Source organism: Centroberyx affinis, unplaced genomic scaffold, assembly GCF_046629955.1.
Source record: "Centroberyx affinis isolate AG114_WGS23_722 - 3 ecotype Tasmania unplaced genomic scaffold, CSIRO-AGI_Caff_v1 ptg004420l_1, whole genome shotgun sequence".
Taxonomy (NCBI): Eukaryota; Metazoa; Chordata; class Actinopteri; order Beryciformes; family Berycidae; genus Centroberyx; species Centroberyx affinis.
In genome coordinates, this window is record NW_027282098.1 from 30458 (window position 1) to 44274 (window position 13817).

General features: G+C 40.7%; 1 protein-coding gene across 2 annotated transcripts in view; it reads right to left on the reverse strand.

Moving 5' to 3' along the window:
• The window catches only part of otofa (otoferlin a), a 70790-nt gene that overhangs the window by 17168 nt on the left and 39805 nt on the right, over positions 1-13817 (reverse strand). For both annotated transcript variants that reach the window (XM_071543950.1, XM_071543951.1), the window contains exons 6-18: positions 10616-10689; positions 9661-9787; positions 9289-9343; positions 8180-8311; positions 6491-6553; positions 6200-6284; positions 5617-5776; positions 4940-5126; positions 4076-4262; positions 3328-3551; positions 1392-1500; positions 1043-1229; positions 457-577 (exon numbers count right to left, since the gene is read on the reverse strand). In XM_071543950.1, coding sequence (XP_071400051.1) covers positions 457-577; positions 1043-1229; positions 1392-1500; positions 3328-3551; positions 4076-4262; positions 4940-5126; positions 5617-5776; positions 6200-6284; positions 6491-6553; positions 8180-8311; positions 9289-9343; positions 9661-9787; positions 10616-10689 — 1711 coding nt within the window. The remainder of the gene's footprint in view (positions 1-456; positions 578-1042; positions 1230-1391; positions 1501-3327; positions 3552-4075; positions 4263-4939; positions 5127-5616; positions 5777-6199; positions 6285-6490; positions 6554-8179; positions 8312-9288; positions 9344-9660; positions 9788-10615; positions 10690-13817) is intronic.

Consider the following 13817-nt stretch of genomic DNA (forward strand, 5'->3'; position numbering starts at 1 on the left):
AGCACACAAAAAGCTGCAGGTTACACACTTGTGCCTGCTTGTTGATTTACATCCAAACCACTTATTTTAACATCTATTTTGTATTTAGGCATCATTTTAGCTATACTGACTCATAGATTCTCCCTGTACCCCTTAAGTACTTGAATGAGCCACATGTATCTATAGAGAAACCATACACACATAGAAGAAGAAGAAGAAGTATTGAAAAAACAGGGATGTACATTTTTGGGGTGTTATATATCGTTATGATAGAAAGGCTGATGTAAGTAAGAGAATCATGAATTAGTTTTGTTTTGTTTGTGTTATGTTTTGTTTATATGAGTGATTATTCATCTTGTGGTGATCACTGACAGTTTATAGTTTGCCCATCTTTTTATTCTCTAGTTGAGCACATCTCAGCCTAAACTCATCCAACCACCTGAACTGTGTACACTGGGAAGAAAGGTGTATACTGACAAGCTTGTCAGCGATCTTGTCCATCATGTTGGAGTTGTAGAGTCGTCTCCTCTGGTCCTGCCACCAGCTCTTGATGTAGATACACGGCTTCTTTTCAAAGTAGGGAAGATGGAAGTAGTTCCTGTCAAGTGCAAACAAAGGTGAGCCAAACGAGCCCAGAGCACAGTCTGAAACATGTATGTATCCTAATGTATTGTTTTTTTCTTGAATCTATATTTTTCTTAATGCATTTCTTAATACACTGCTTTATTTCATGTATTCACTTCATTTTAACCCAGTTTTTAATTCATAGTAGCTTTTGTATTTTATTGTTTTACTGTTTGTAGAGAACTGTGACTTTGACTGCAGCTGAAATGTCAGTGCGTAAAATAAATGTCACAGCAAATGTAAGCAAATGTAATAATCTTTTATTATAGTTTGTTACCAATAGTCTGCACCTCTTTGGGTTTGCGTTCTACTATTATTTGATATTTGCAAAGCACTTTGTAACAGTCTAGGTCTATATTATACTGAAACTAAAAGAGCAATACATTAGAACTTGCTCTCTAATGAGCCTTGACCCTGACAGTGACCCTTGACCCCTGACCTGTCGGTGATGACGGGCTTCATGAGCGGAGTGGAGGAGACGGAGACCAGGTCCCCTTCCTCGTCTGCCTCGTCCTCACTGGAGTTCTGGATGAGCTCAGACTCCTCCTCTTCATTTTCCCCGTCTTTTTTCTTCTTCTTCGCCGACGAAGGCTTGCTCACGCCGTCGATCTGGTTGCCATAGTTACCTGGGAGACGACACAGCATTCCAGGTTTGTTAAGGATCGTGCATGGTGAGAGAGTAGCTACTGATTTTTGATCTTTTCACATTACAGTGCTATATCAGCTGCTCCCAACTGCATTATCAAACCAGTTGAAAATTTAAGGGGATGAAAAAGCAGATGACACACCGATTGTGACTTCAAAGCTGATCGCCTTGTCACCAATCTTCCTGTCAATCATGGTGGCCTCCAGGAAGGAACCGAACAGGAAGAATTCCTCTATTTTCCCTGTGGCACTCTGAGGGAGAGAGGAGAGGGCAGTACAGAGGAAGTTAATTTTTTTTTTTTTTTTTTGCGACCAAATGTTTGTTGGAATGAAAACACACAATTTACAGCCAAAAGCACAACTTGTTTGAGTTTAACAGAGGTACATACTTGAAAAAATAATAAATAATTAGAATAAAATAAAATAAAATAAATCAATTTATAACAAATGCAATGACATTACAATTTACATACATAAAATCCACAAGGAACCAAATGCAAAAGGTAAACAATAAGTAATAAAAACACAAAAGAGAAGAGAGCGTAATAAAAACACAAAAGAGAAGAGAGCGTAATAAAAACACAAAAGAGAAGAGAGCGTAATAAAAACACAAAAGAGAAGACAGCAGAAGTTAAACTTTTTATCTGAAAATTTCACATTTCACAGAATAAGTGCATTCATGTTAATGTACAGTCTGTCAGACAGTTAAGGCTCAGTTTTATAATTCACTACACACATAAAAAACCTGCTGTCTCTTCGCTGAATTATTGAACCACTGAGTTTATACATCAAGTTTTTAAGTGCGCTACTTGAACATTCCCATCTTGGGCTCGTTATTCAAAAACGTTCTGTATTATTCATTACTTGTTACTCTCTTGGAACAGTAATCCATCATACTTCTTGTTTGTACTTGTGACTTGTAATGACTAATTATGAGGAAAATTAATTTGCAGTTTCAATGTAATATTATCACTGAAATTGAATATTGATAGTAGTATTGATAGTAACTTGTTACCGCATAAAGACATGGTACGTCTTAGGCTGTTAAATTAAAAAGTGATTTTGACTGTAAATCTCTCAAAAGGGTTAGTGAATGCAGTGTGACTCTTTATCTCTCTCTCTCTCTGTCTCTCGCTCTTTCTTTCTCCTTCGAGGCACAATACTTGAGGATTGCACAGTGTCAGGCTGGCATGACTGACTGGATGAATGAGGCCCTCAGGGAGGCGTTTACAGGATAACAGCCAAGAGGTAACTGGCAAGCTTCGCTTCAGGCGACGCGTGTAATGTTTCTGATTTCCCTGATGAGCAGTTAACTACACGTATGTCAATATTACAGAGGATTGGTAGCATCACACTGGTTATGGTAGGGTCATAAGTTCAGAGACAGGGGTCAAAGGGCACGACAGCTTGGGGCGCTCATGTATCACAAGGCAAGATAATGGCTTTCCTTCGACTGTTTCGTCTGATCGTTTCATTTTCAGTGGCGTAGAAGGAATAGGGAGGTTTTATGTTTCTCTCATCATCACCCCAATAATATATGTGTATTTATGTGTGTATTACTGTATATGAACTCCCATTAGCCACTTTACATAATAATAATTTCATAGCTATTTCATACTTTTTTTAGAACTTTTTTAAAATGTTTTTTTTTATAAGAAGTTATCTTTTTTTAATAGATTTTATTATTGTTTATTTGTAATGTTGCATTCCTGAATGCTTTGGCAATATTGTTTCTTTATAACATTCATGCCAATAAAGCAAATTGAACAGAACTGAATTGTACTGAATTGAATTGAACTGAACTGACCTGAACTGACCTGAATTGAATTGAATTGAATTAAATTGAATTGAATTGAATCGAATTGAATTGAATTGAATTGAATTGAATTGAATTGAATTGAATTGAATTGAATTGAATTGAATTGAATTGAATTGAATTATACCAAGGAATGAAGGAAGGAATCAAGAAATTGACTTGACCATAGACTAGTGTTGAGTTCCAGCACATAAAATCAAGCCTGATAAGATACAGTATATACCCATATACCCAACAACCAGCCAGGCCAGTGAGCCTCTCACCTCTGAGATGTTGGAGACGGGCTCCACCTGCACCTCGGTGGAGCTCATGATCTCAGTGGAGGTGGTGTCCAGGATCTCCACGGCAACAGAGACCAGGAGGCGGGCTCTGAAGGACACGCCCTCTCCAAGACCCTCGTTCAGGTCCTGGTGCTCGTCCATCAGGGTGTACTGGCGGGTGGAGCCGTACATGTTGACCCAGGCCGGGCCCAGGGTGGGCAGGAAGCCTGAGGGGGTGTGGGTAGGGACCGGGGGAGAAGAGAGGAGGGGGTGATGCAGGAGAGGGAAAAGAGAGGTGTAGAGATAGAAGAGTTAAAGTGGTAATCTGCAAAATCTTTGTTGTTGGTCTTTCATAAACTGGGTATAGGTTCAGTCACTATTGTGTTATATCAGCTGATGACAGAAAGTAGCAATGCAATTTGTTGAAAATGTCACAGATTTTCATTATGTGACTCATTATGGGATTCTTCATGGATCATCTACTTTGGTTTAATACATGCTAATGTATGTATTGATTGCAAGTCCATTTGAATGATACCATCCACTAAATTCCTACACCATATGACCATTATTGAAGGGTCAGATGGGTCATGTGTCTCCAAGGACCTGGAGAAAACAATTCACTATCTAGCACAGCTAATTAGTACATAATAAAATAGACAAGTTTATACTGGCTAATTAATGTGACTGACAGCTAATCAATGCTAATCCGCCACACTGCTACCACTGTGCCTCGTGAGTCTTCACCCACCTTTGTCACCATCGTTGGATATCTTGCGTAGGTCAATAAAGTGCGTTCCTATGGCAACGTCATTGACCTTATCCGAGTCTCTTATCTGGACCTTCATGCGTTTGCAGAGCGGAGGGAACATTTCGGTGAAGACGATCTGCTCGTTCCAGATTGGTTCATAGCTGCTCTTCTGGACCGAAGTCTTCCCCTGGAGAGACATAATAGGACTGAAATCCCCTGAAAGAAACTGCTCTCTCTGGTACAATAACTCTAAGTTAATGTTCTTCAGCAGATTTGTGGTGCAGTAACACCACTTTTTGGAGAGCTTTTTCTGAGATTACTTCTTCTGCTTGAATAAATCTTTATTTCTCTAATTATCTCTAGGTATTTACTCTTCCTCTTACATGAATGAGTTTTATTTTTAGATATAATAGTGGCTAGTTTTACTGGCATTTACAGTAAAACATTCAAAACAGTCATTCTCGACTTTATCTCAAATAGCTGATACTATAGCTTTATTAATATGAGTTTAGAAGGAATTGTTCACAAACCAACAGGGAAAATTTAAAACATGCATAAAATCTTAATCACATTCTCTCAAAAGTAACTATATGAGTTGCTCCTCTACTTTTACTTGAGTGAGACATTCTTACTCTCACTTGAGAAAAATGTAACTAAAATAGCAATACTTCTAATTAGGTAAAATATTTCAGTACCTTTCCACCTCTGTAAAACCACAAAGCTGATTTCACCACATTTATGCAATAACCAACATACAGTATATATTGCAACTTGTTATAACACAAGGGAGGGCAATAAATAAAGAATTATAACCCCGTAGACACTACTGAAGAATAGAAGAGAGCAGGGTGTGGAGGGACGTACTTTCTGCCCAGCAAACTGCACTTGAACATAGGGATCCACCAGGTCTCTGTTCTCGCCTATGAAGGCCTTCTTCACGTTGGCCATGATGCTGGTGTTCATCTTAGGAAGGCCTTCTGCGCGGTAGATCTTCACATAGAACCTGGCCCACTGTCTCTCTGACGGGACGCCCTCAGGGAGCAGAAGGTTCCTGGAAAATGTAAGAAAATTACAGTAATCTGCTTCCAAAGCTGGTTACTGTATATAATTACTCAGTTATCATTAGAGGTAGAGAGTCAAATAAATTATTGTGCCAATGTTTGGGGTAATGCTACAGTTGGAGAAATAAACAGGGTGCAGATAACACAAAATAAAGCAATAACGATTATTTTAAGGTGTCCATATGAAATTAAAATGGTAGTACACAACAGAAAAGTAGATCATGGTTTATCAGTAACAGGCTGTTATGAGTTCAAATTATGTTAAGATTCAAACATGTATGTCTTAAGCAAACCTTCTCATATAGTTTCTTTATGGAATAAGCTTCCCAAAGCTACTTAGTGCTAATCCAAAGGAGACTTTAAAAAACATTCAAAGAATATGTTCAGTGGTCACTGGATCTAAATTTCATATTATACAGTTTTTCTGCTGATTTGTAGTGCGATAAACCTTCATTCATTCATATTCATTTGTCTCATTACCCCTCTATGTCGTCTTCGTCAGTCTCGTTGGCCTTGTGCGGGGTCTTGATGTTGTCACCCTTCCCAACCACAGCGATGTCACACTTGATATATCCTTTGCAGCCCGCCGTGATGTCATCAGGATCAGACAGCATGGCCCACTTGTGGTAGAACTGGTGCTCTAGGATAGGTGTCAATCAATCAGTCAATCAATAAACCAACCAACCAATCAATCAGTATATTAATCAGAGATGCAATCAGCCCTGCCACCAAAAGCCAAAACATGGGACTGAAGACATATTTTCATTTTCAAATAAGCTGACAGAGCTCTAGAAACAAACTGACAATATTTGCCAATGAAACTATGAAAGTGTATTTTCATATTGAAGCTGTAACATGTTTACTGCACACTACATCTGTACTGAGTTGTGACGGTGAGACAAAGGAGACAAAGACGCAAAAAGCTTTTCCTTCCATTTGCGAGTCCTTCCTCAAGGATGTACACATATACTGAAGATAAACTGCATATTCAAAAAAAAAAATCAAAGATCCTAAATAGATAGCAGTTAATAGATTCATATTGGAGCTGAAGCTGATAGTTTACCAGCCTGTGAGTAAACGGTCCCAACATCCAGTTTAAAGGTCCCAACCAAGGTCCCGCTCCGAAGAAGGTTCTTAGAGTGAATCACCTGATCAGAAAGAGTGAAGGATGTGATGAAGATATAAAAATAATGTGCATACTCTGAAACAATGGTTGTCTTGGAAACTGAATTAACATAAAACAGAAGAGAGGAAGGTTATTGGTTTCACAGACAGACAGACTAATAACTGTGTGTTATTGTGCTGTTTGTTCAGCAGCATTGCAGTGTGTACTTTTGGGACATGCATTACTCACTGAGAGCTTGATGATCTTGTCAAACATGACATCAGGAGGGACGTGGAAGTCAAAGACAAAATACTGCAGAGAGAAGAGAAAGTCTCCCAATTAAAGCATGCATTCAGTTACGCCTGCCTTGAACTCAGAACACTGAATCACACATTCTTCGTTTAGACTTGCGAGCAAAATACCCCGAGAAGGTTTTCCTTTTAGATGAATGCTTTGAAGTCAAGATGAAATCAAGACAGAGTTCAGCCGAATCTCATGAAGGAATGAGCAGCGCTTTTTGTGATCAGGATCTTTTTATTATCATGTCGGCCTTGCAGGAGACCGGCTATCTCTGTAGGCGGTTTGTGCTGAGTTTCACTCAGATATGGAGAAGAGGTCTACACTGGGCTCCCAGAAAAAAGTAGTGACTCCTTACAAACACACTTTTTGATGTGAACATAGCCAGGCTGTAGCCTCTAGTCTGATGCTGCACTCTTTCAGATCTTTAGAAGAAGAGGAGAGAGGCTTGTAGAGAAAATATATAAAAGGAAAGCTTGTATGCAATATAATTTAATGAACTTTAATCTGCAGATCTTAGCTGCCTGTGGTACGTATAGATTGTCAAAGTGATATTTCTAACATAAAAACAAATGAAACGTGATCTAGATAATGTTATTTTTGTTCCATTGTTTATCAGATTTCTCAAGATGCATTTTTTCTTGTTCTCATTAATGAATCTCTGGATGTCAGTGATGACTATGGATTCCCAGCACAGCTAATATCAGAAGAGTCATTTCCAGGAATGCGAGCTAAAAGTAGAAGTTCTACCAAAGTGAAACAGTTTGCTGCATAGAAATAACACAGAAGTTGGAAGGAAGAAGATAGATAGATACAAAGAGAAGAAACTAAAAGGCCTATTATGTTCATTAGCCTTGGTTCCAGTCGGTCTGTCTGCGGGGGCCTCACAGACGGACAGACAAAAGGAATCGATAGCAGACAAACTGTCATTTCCACTCCCGGCAGGACACAAACCCACAGGCTGATTCTGCATGATCCTCCCCACTAATCAGCTGCTGACTAACACTTCCCACCAAGATAGAGTCACGTTTATACAGTATGGTCCGCACCGTACCTCACTGAGCTACCAAGGCGTCCTTATTATGGATCTTGTAATGTTGTTTATTGTGTCTCAGGTTTGTTGCTGCTGTGACAATTGAATTTTCCTTCTGTAGCCTTAATTTATAAAATTCTAATATTTTACAGGATGTAATAATCTACGCATCATCTTCCAAATACTGAGCGTTGACATCAGGTAGCCATTTTTTACAGTATATATAGAATTAATTCTGTTGTATGTGCTATGGTATAGTGTTTTCCTCCTTTACTCCTACAGTACAGCCTAACCTAACTGAAGCCATTATTTTGAATTAAATCTCAGCTCGCCTCAGCAACAAATCTCAGGGGACCTTCAATGTCAGCCAGAACTTAGTTTAAGGCAGTTTGTGTCAATTTAATAGCATGACTAGAATACTGCAGCGGTTGGGAACATGGGATCAGCCTTGGAAATACAATTGTGTCTCTGTGGGAGGAACAAAATGAACAGGAACGACAAAGTGAAGCTGGCATTCCAGAGGTAACAAGTTACATTACATTAAAATGTGGCTGTTGCTTTCTTCCAGTTGTGGTTTGAGATTTGTTTTTAGATCTTAACAGACCCACCTCATTGTAATACGGGCAGTTGGTCGACTCCTTCATAGATGTGTACTTCTTGTCATCCCCAATCTCCACACACACCACGGGGTCCATGTTGAGGCCCACCAGCTGCCTGGCCTCGATCACTGTGATGCTAATCTGATGGGAGACATTTGGACCATCACAGCTGACTGTGAGTGCTAAAACAAGCTGACTCGACTCCCACAGTGAGTTAACCAGCAGCAAATGCCGCCATCATAAATCATGCAACTATGCAGTGAATACCCTGATGGCAAATCAAAGGCAAACAATCCAAATCGATCTTTTCACTGTGAGCAAACTACTGATCCTGATACCAGGCACTAAGGGTCTCTGCTAGATTATAGTTCCTTAGCCTGTGATTTTTCCCTGAGAACTCCCCAGGCTAAAGTGACTGGAGCCTCTGATAGACAAACTAGATTCAGGCTAAGGGTTTCTGGAGCCACGCTCTTTCCCACTAGCTTAATTATTCCACTGCTGAAGAGGAGGCATGGAGAAAGAGACACTGAGATAGACAAAGAGAGAGAAGGCATGCCTGCAACCTACATTTACAGTAAGCTCTAGAGTCTGAATGTCTTCTTTAAGCTTTGTAGATATCCGACCGGCTCTGTTTTTAAATTATATAGGCCACTGGCTGGCATGGGAGGATGGGATGAAACCACAGTGTCTACTGTGAGTTGTACTGTTACACCAATATGTCCACTATTCCTCATATGCACTCCTCCTTTATCAATGATGGTGTGGGAAATAAGAAGTTGAACTCTAGTCACTGCAGGCAAGCAACTACCTATTTGCAAAGTAGTAAAATGACTCATCAGGCACTACTGAGGATAATTTGTACTAGAATTTATATCGTATATCATAAATGTTTGCATTAGTTTAAAAAGGCAGGTGAGCTGAACTCCGGTGGGTTTACCCTCAACTACAGCTCTGCTTCTTCCTCTTCCTCTTCAACTTTCCATAGCTGTTCTGCAGTGATGCTGAGCTGGCTGATGTTTTCACCAGCTTGCTCTCAGGCTCAGACAGGTTGACAGATATAGGTGGACAGAAGGAGACACACACACAGCTGCACAAACACCACACACACACACACACACCTGATAATCCACTGGTCTTCCGGAGCTCGGTTCCATCTTGATATCTGGCTTTGACCTGGAGGGAAGCAACACAGTCTAGTGATTTTTCACAGTGGAATGGCAGAATATGTGCTCATGTGCTCCTACAGTGTAAACCTATTTTTAGGAGCACATTAAACTGGTAGTACTTTAGAAATGGCTTCAGTTTACTCTGAGGCATCAGCAGTTTGAGATGTAGCTACTGACTGAGGCCATTAAAAAATAAATAATTAACTGTGTGTGCCTTAACCTGCATGGATATGCCTGTTAAAGTGCATTCCTGTACCTGTTGTAAGCGTGCGTGTGGGTATGTGTGTGCACGTGGGTCTGTGTGTGTGTGTACAGTAGGGAGACCTCTTGTTGGAGACGTTGGTGGTGACGGCGGTGACAGAGGCCAGAGAGATGGTATCTGGGTCCAGGGCTCCAGCCAGTCGCATGGCCTTCCGGTCCAGGTCCTCCATGTCCAGGACTGCCGGCTCATCTGGACAGCAAGATCAGAGCGTGATGTCATCAAAACAGCAACAGAATAGATTTTGGTAGCACAGGCCAAATCTGTTGTTGCTTCTTGTCTATATGTGTATGGTCAACAATAACTTGAGACCTGAGCTGCGACATGGATTTTACTCTCTGGCCAAATTGTGGAGTAAAAAATTGCTAGATCTTCCAAACTTGCTAAACATTTTTATTTTTTCATTCCAGCAGTATTTAATGTTAGGGTTGGACATCAGGTCTTACATTTATGGTGATGGTTAGGTTCGTAATAACCATTTTCTTTTTTTTTTAAGGTAAGACACATACCAGCAGCAAAACCAGAGGCACTTGAGCTGCCAAATGTCCCACCATAATGACCAATGATATATCAAACATAATCACTTATGCTAATGACATCATTAACTAGCAAATGTCTTCACATAATTCATGCGGTGGCATTAATATGAACTCTGTATCTTAAAGCGTTAAGAAGATGCAGTAGTTTCAAGAAAATCAGTTTTTCCTCATTAATATGCAAATGTATGCAGCAAAATGCTCCAAAGTCTAATCAGATCATCTTCTCTGCACAAGAACCTGTGGTGTCAGTAGGAATTGAGTTATTGTGTTCACAAGAATGTGTCTACACACACACACACACACACACACAGATGCCACCATGACAACATTATGTCCCACATACCATATACAATGATGACGGGACAGAAAAGTTCAACTCATTCATTCATGTTTGGGGTCTCATGCCATATTAGCTGTTGTGTCTTGTCAATGTCTCTGATCAATAACCCAAGATCAACGTCACACAAATGTTTTTGTTTACCTCCTTTCTTGTGGTCGTCTCTGGAGCTCTTGATCTTGCCGAGCTTCATGGCTGAGAAAACTCCCTTCCCTGCTCTGGTGGAGGAGACAGAGACGGAGGATTTGGGAAGACGGGGGGATTGGTATCATGAACCTGAACTGGGTGCTCCTTTCATGAACCTGAGTCTGATTCACTGCTGATCCACACTCAGATCAACCAGTTCCAACACAAAGTTCATGTTTGTCTCATAAAAAGCATTATACATGAGTAATATCCTCAGAGGAGACTGATGAACATAAATGGAATTAGTGACTTCAGCAGAACGCGGGACATAATGAAAGCGCAACCCGACACCATCACTCCATACATCATGTACATCTTTGTAACCCAGCTAGACATTTCAGTCCATCTCAAACCAGTTGATTTGCTTCCCCCCCACCACCACCCCTCCGGACCCTCAATCACAAAACAAAGAGTATCCAGTGTCTCCACATTGATATTATCTGGATCGCATATCACCGCGACTACAAAGGGCCCGTGATGTCACCAGCGGGCCGACAAATGAGCAGCCTTAATAATTAAAAATGAGTGTGACCGTCCAATTTGCTGCGGATATGGATACATGTCAGGAAATTAATGAATAGGAGGTTTTCTATTTGTTTCCTCAAGCGTTTCGAGTGAAGGACTGTATCGGAGTTCAGTTTCTGCTTTGATCTTTCCTCCATTATTCCAGCGTCAACCTCTTTTCATGGAAAGTGGATAATTAGGAGAGATATGCGGTCTTTTTAAAGAAATGTAATGGAGGTCTACATCTCATTTGATGTACACCGCTGAATGCCCCGAGCCATTTGACAAGTTAAAGCCTCGGGAATGGGAACACAGGTCGAGAAAGGCTATGGAATTCCTCATCACAGTAAAGGTCAAACGCTCTTCCAGTCAATTCAAATCAAGGCCGAGCACACTTAAGGCTAAGTGTTCTCCTTGGAATATCAGCTTCCACCATGTCCATTAAGCAGTTTGACCAGTTCATGTTTCCATATGACTGACAAGTTCACTAAATTGTCCAGTGCATGCATTAAAAATCCTTAGAGAAAGACCTTAGATTTGTTTAGTGCAAATTCAGAGGTTCAGTTAATACCATCTGCCTCATTCAACCTATTCAACAAACTGAAAGAGAAATGTGTTTCATACGTACCACATGAAAGACACTGCTGGTCCGACCCGACTCACAAAGAGGGGTTCGATCACCATGAACCCTCTCCACAAAACAGCTTCCTCCTAGCCTTTTTTTTAAATCTAGATTGCCATATTCTTCATCTATCAGGTAGCAGGTAGTCCAGACCAAGCAGGCAGAAAGCTTAAGAGCTACACAGGTGAGTGGATGATGTGTGATGTGTTGGGCGGAGAGGAGGGGAGGGACAGAGGGGTGGAGGTACATGGTGCAGAGAGGGGGGGGGGGGGGGGTGTTTAGTCCATTCTGACTAAATCCTAACCCACCACCAAAGAAGAAGATGAGACTGTGCACAACCATGGCCAGACAGCTTCCAGAGTTCATACATACAGAGAAAGGAAGCAAGCTATAAATTGATTACTGTAAAAAAAAAAATCGGCCAAACTTTCTCAATAAACAACAAAAAGTTTCACTTGAATTCTTTTACAGTGCAGACCAGGGGGCGCAAGACAAAAAATCATTGAAAGTAAAATAGCTGTGAACTTAAAATTGAACGGCAGAAAGTAAGGAGCACCCAGTTTTGCATGTCAACCTATTCACATTTTTTCATTAAGTTCATGTATGAATGCAACTACTGTCCCTTGTGGGCCACCATAGGTGATTTTTGAGCCTATGACTGGGGGACTGTTTCCATTGTGCTCTGGACGAGAAAAAGAAGTGTGGGACGTCGTATATTGTGTTTTAAAATAAATAAAATCATAGTGGTACAAATGGAGTATTATCTGCATATTGCAATGCAAGTGTATTATTTCACAGTTTAATAGAATTTCCCCTGAAAAGGACCAAAATGGCCATAAAAACCAATGAACAGGGCAACATGCCTTCTGAAAGACCATTAAGTTCTTACCCCGGTGCAGGCACACACACGTACACACACACAGCGTGATGCCGTTTCCCCTCACAGTGCCTTGTCAAAAGAATGAGTGCTCTCACTCTGTTGCTTGCGGCTCCACAGTCGAGTCAACCCCGAGGATTACAGCGAGGGGCTTAACTTGTCAGGCAGCTGAATGATCTCAGAGGCAAAGTAGAATCAGCGGGAAGTCAGCTGTCTCTCATCCAGAGAAGCACATTTTTCATCTTAATGGCGATAAACAGTGTATTACATCAACTAAATAGATGTAGAGCAGGGAGTATAGGGGGGTTGCGATTGTATGAGTTGAGTAAATAGTGGCTTCCCTTGCCCTTTGTCTATGGAAATTAACATTATCAAGGGTAAAGGGCGAAACCCAGGCACTGTAACCGTGTTTCTCAACCAGACAGAAGAGAATCATCCAGAGAATAAACCAAGAATAAACCAAACCAGCAAAGTCAAATCTTCTACTTACTTGTCTTTCCCTCCCTTGCCGCTCTTTTCCTTTCCTTTGCTGTGCCAAGTAAAGGGCAAACACAAGGACAAACATCAGACACACGCTGAGTTTAAATGAAATGAGCCTTGACAGTTTTTCTACTTTTTGTTTTTTAATAAGTTATCTCCACGATGCTGAATTAATGATGAGATGTAGCCTTTACAAAGGTCAGCGAGTAGGCAAAAAAAGTTAATGTGGAGTCATTATGAGTGTGAAAATATGGAATATGCAAATTCACGCTGTGCTTTGGAAGTTTGGAGGTAGAACTAATGAAATGTCAAACTTTTAAAGAAACCGGAAAGAAAGGGCGATTTGTTGAGAAAGTTCTACAAAAGATTTTGTGATGAAGTTTCAGTTCAGTACCCATGTGGGGCAGAGAGTTGAAAAACAGAGAATACCTATTGTTTCTCTCCTTCTTTTCCTTTGATCTGAAATACAGAGCAAAATTGCATTGGTGACTGCTGTTAGCGACTTACACGGTAACATCAAAGCACTGCAAATCAACCAAACGCGCGCACACACACACACACACACACACACACACACACACACACACACACACACACACACACACACACACACACACACACACACACACACACACACACACACACACACACAGCTTGAATCAGAACTGGAGCTCATT